Here is a 1,540-nt window from a genome sequence, read left to right as displayed (position 1 = left end):
TCCACTTGCCACAATTCCCCCCGATAAGATTCTCGTCAAACAAAAATAACATCAGATCAGTATTTTTTTATCTAATCTGCTCATCTCAATAGACCCCTATTTTGTTCATTACATGGAACTAAAAGCCATCTAGTACTTATTTAATGCATTATTTATGAGTATTGATATATTAGAAATCTCCAACGTGAATTTTTTCTATTGTGCTCTCTCTATCTGCCAACTAATTCCCCAAAAGATTGTCTTACAAACTGCTTAGCTCACCATGATTGATATTAGGCAAAAAGCTCAGAAATGGGACATTTGGATGTATGGCAAGCATTCTTTACTTATCCTTTTAGAGCTTCACTTATCCTCAAGAGACAGCAGGATCATTGACCTGGGTCAGGATGAACTTCAAAGACTACGTACAAACTTATCCTGCACAGCCTGCTCCTTTCCAACTAGATCAGCGTAATTGCTTATTAATTATAAGGCCGAGTAAGATTTGGAACAGGGGTTATGGCTGAAGGTGTCAATCAGAAGCACTGTGAAATCATGTTGGGGAGTGGAGATGATGATCATGATGAGGACTGCGAGCTCTGTAATTTGCCATCTATCTCTGATGATGAGTCTGATGAGTACTTGTTCTCTGAGGAAGATGATGAGATTTGTTTCTCTTCTTATTCTTTGAATTCGTCTGCTGGACCTCTCTGTGACCTATCGTCCATCATGGCTGATCTTCCTATCAAGTAAGTTCATGTTTTGCTCGAAAAGTTTGCGGGAAGAGAAAACTTACAATGAAATTACTGTTTTCTATAACTTAGTTTCTAATCACAGTTTAATGTTTACTAATTAGCTTGCTGCCAGACACTAAAAAGCCTTTTAACAATTTCATATAAGTAAATTTATAGCACTTTAGGCCTTGTTTGCTGAAAAAAAGTAAAAACAAACAATTTATTCTCACAAAAATCAGCTATTGGGACTCCATTTCTCTCATTTTTTTACGAATAATGTTATAAATATTTATACTGCATTTATAAAAAAAAATCTTATTTTTATTCTTTGCAGAAGGGGGCTGTCCAAATTCTTCGAGGGAAAATCTAAATCTTTCTCTTCTATATCTGAAGCGAAATGCATTGAAGATCTTGCCAAAAAGGAGCACCCGTACAATAAGAGGATGAAGTTTTACAAGCGAAATGAGAATTCATATATGAATCAGAAACCTTATAATGCTCCAAATCAAAGCAGCAGAGTTATTTTGAAGAATGCACAAAGAAATTGCTGCGTCTCTATGTTGGGAAGGAGCAGAAGCAGCAGCTTTTTCTACAAAAATAAAGCTTCACCAATTTCAATGCAGAAGAACTGCTTATATGTTCTTATCAAAGAACAGCAAGAGGGATAAGTCCCAAATATAGGAAAACATTGAAGTTTTTATGGCTTTAATGTATTAAGTAACATGTCGGAAGAGGATGCAGAAGTTTGTATGGTTTGACTGTATCAATTCATTCAATAGGTAGACTGGATGTTTTATCCAATTAAAGTTAATCATTAATAACTCAAT

General features: G+C 35.1%; 1 protein-coding gene across 1 annotated transcript; it reads left to right on the top strand.

Annotated features, from left to right (window-relative positions):
• Nucleotides 1-228: 228 nt before the first annotated feature.
• LOC110029751 lies at nt 229-1,540 on the top strand. Its single transcript, XM_020732178.1, has 2 exons — nt 229-728; nt 1,048-1,540. The coding sequence occupies exons 1-2, from the start codon at nt 499-501 to the stop codon at nt 1,379-1,381; spliced, it is 564 nt and encodes a 187-aa protein (XP_020587837.1). The 5' UTR covers nt 229-498; the 3' UTR covers nt 1,382-1,540.

The sequence above is a fragment of the Phalaenopsis equestris genome, unplaced genomic scaffold, assembly GCF_001263595.1.
Source record: "Phalaenopsis equestris unplaced genomic scaffold, ASM126359v1 Scaffold000600, whole genome shotgun sequence".
In the NCBI taxonomy this organism is placed as follows: domain Eukaryota; kingdom Viridiplantae; phylum Streptophyta; class Magnoliopsida; order Asparagales; family Orchidaceae; genus Phalaenopsis; species Phalaenopsis equestris.
This window is presented reverse-complemented; position numbering and strand designations above follow the sequence as displayed.

What these genes read in the sequence shown, in the direction of transcription:
- LOC110029751 (XM_020732178.1), top strand. Translation starts at nt 499, where the DNA reads ATGGCTGAAGGTGTCAATCAGAAGCACTGTGAAATCATGTTGGGGAGT. An exon ending in ATGGCTGATCTTCCTATCAA is followed by an intron (nt 729 to 1,047) that starts GTAAGTTCATGT and finishes TATTCTTTGCAG; the next exon opens with AAGGGGGCTGTCCAAATTCT.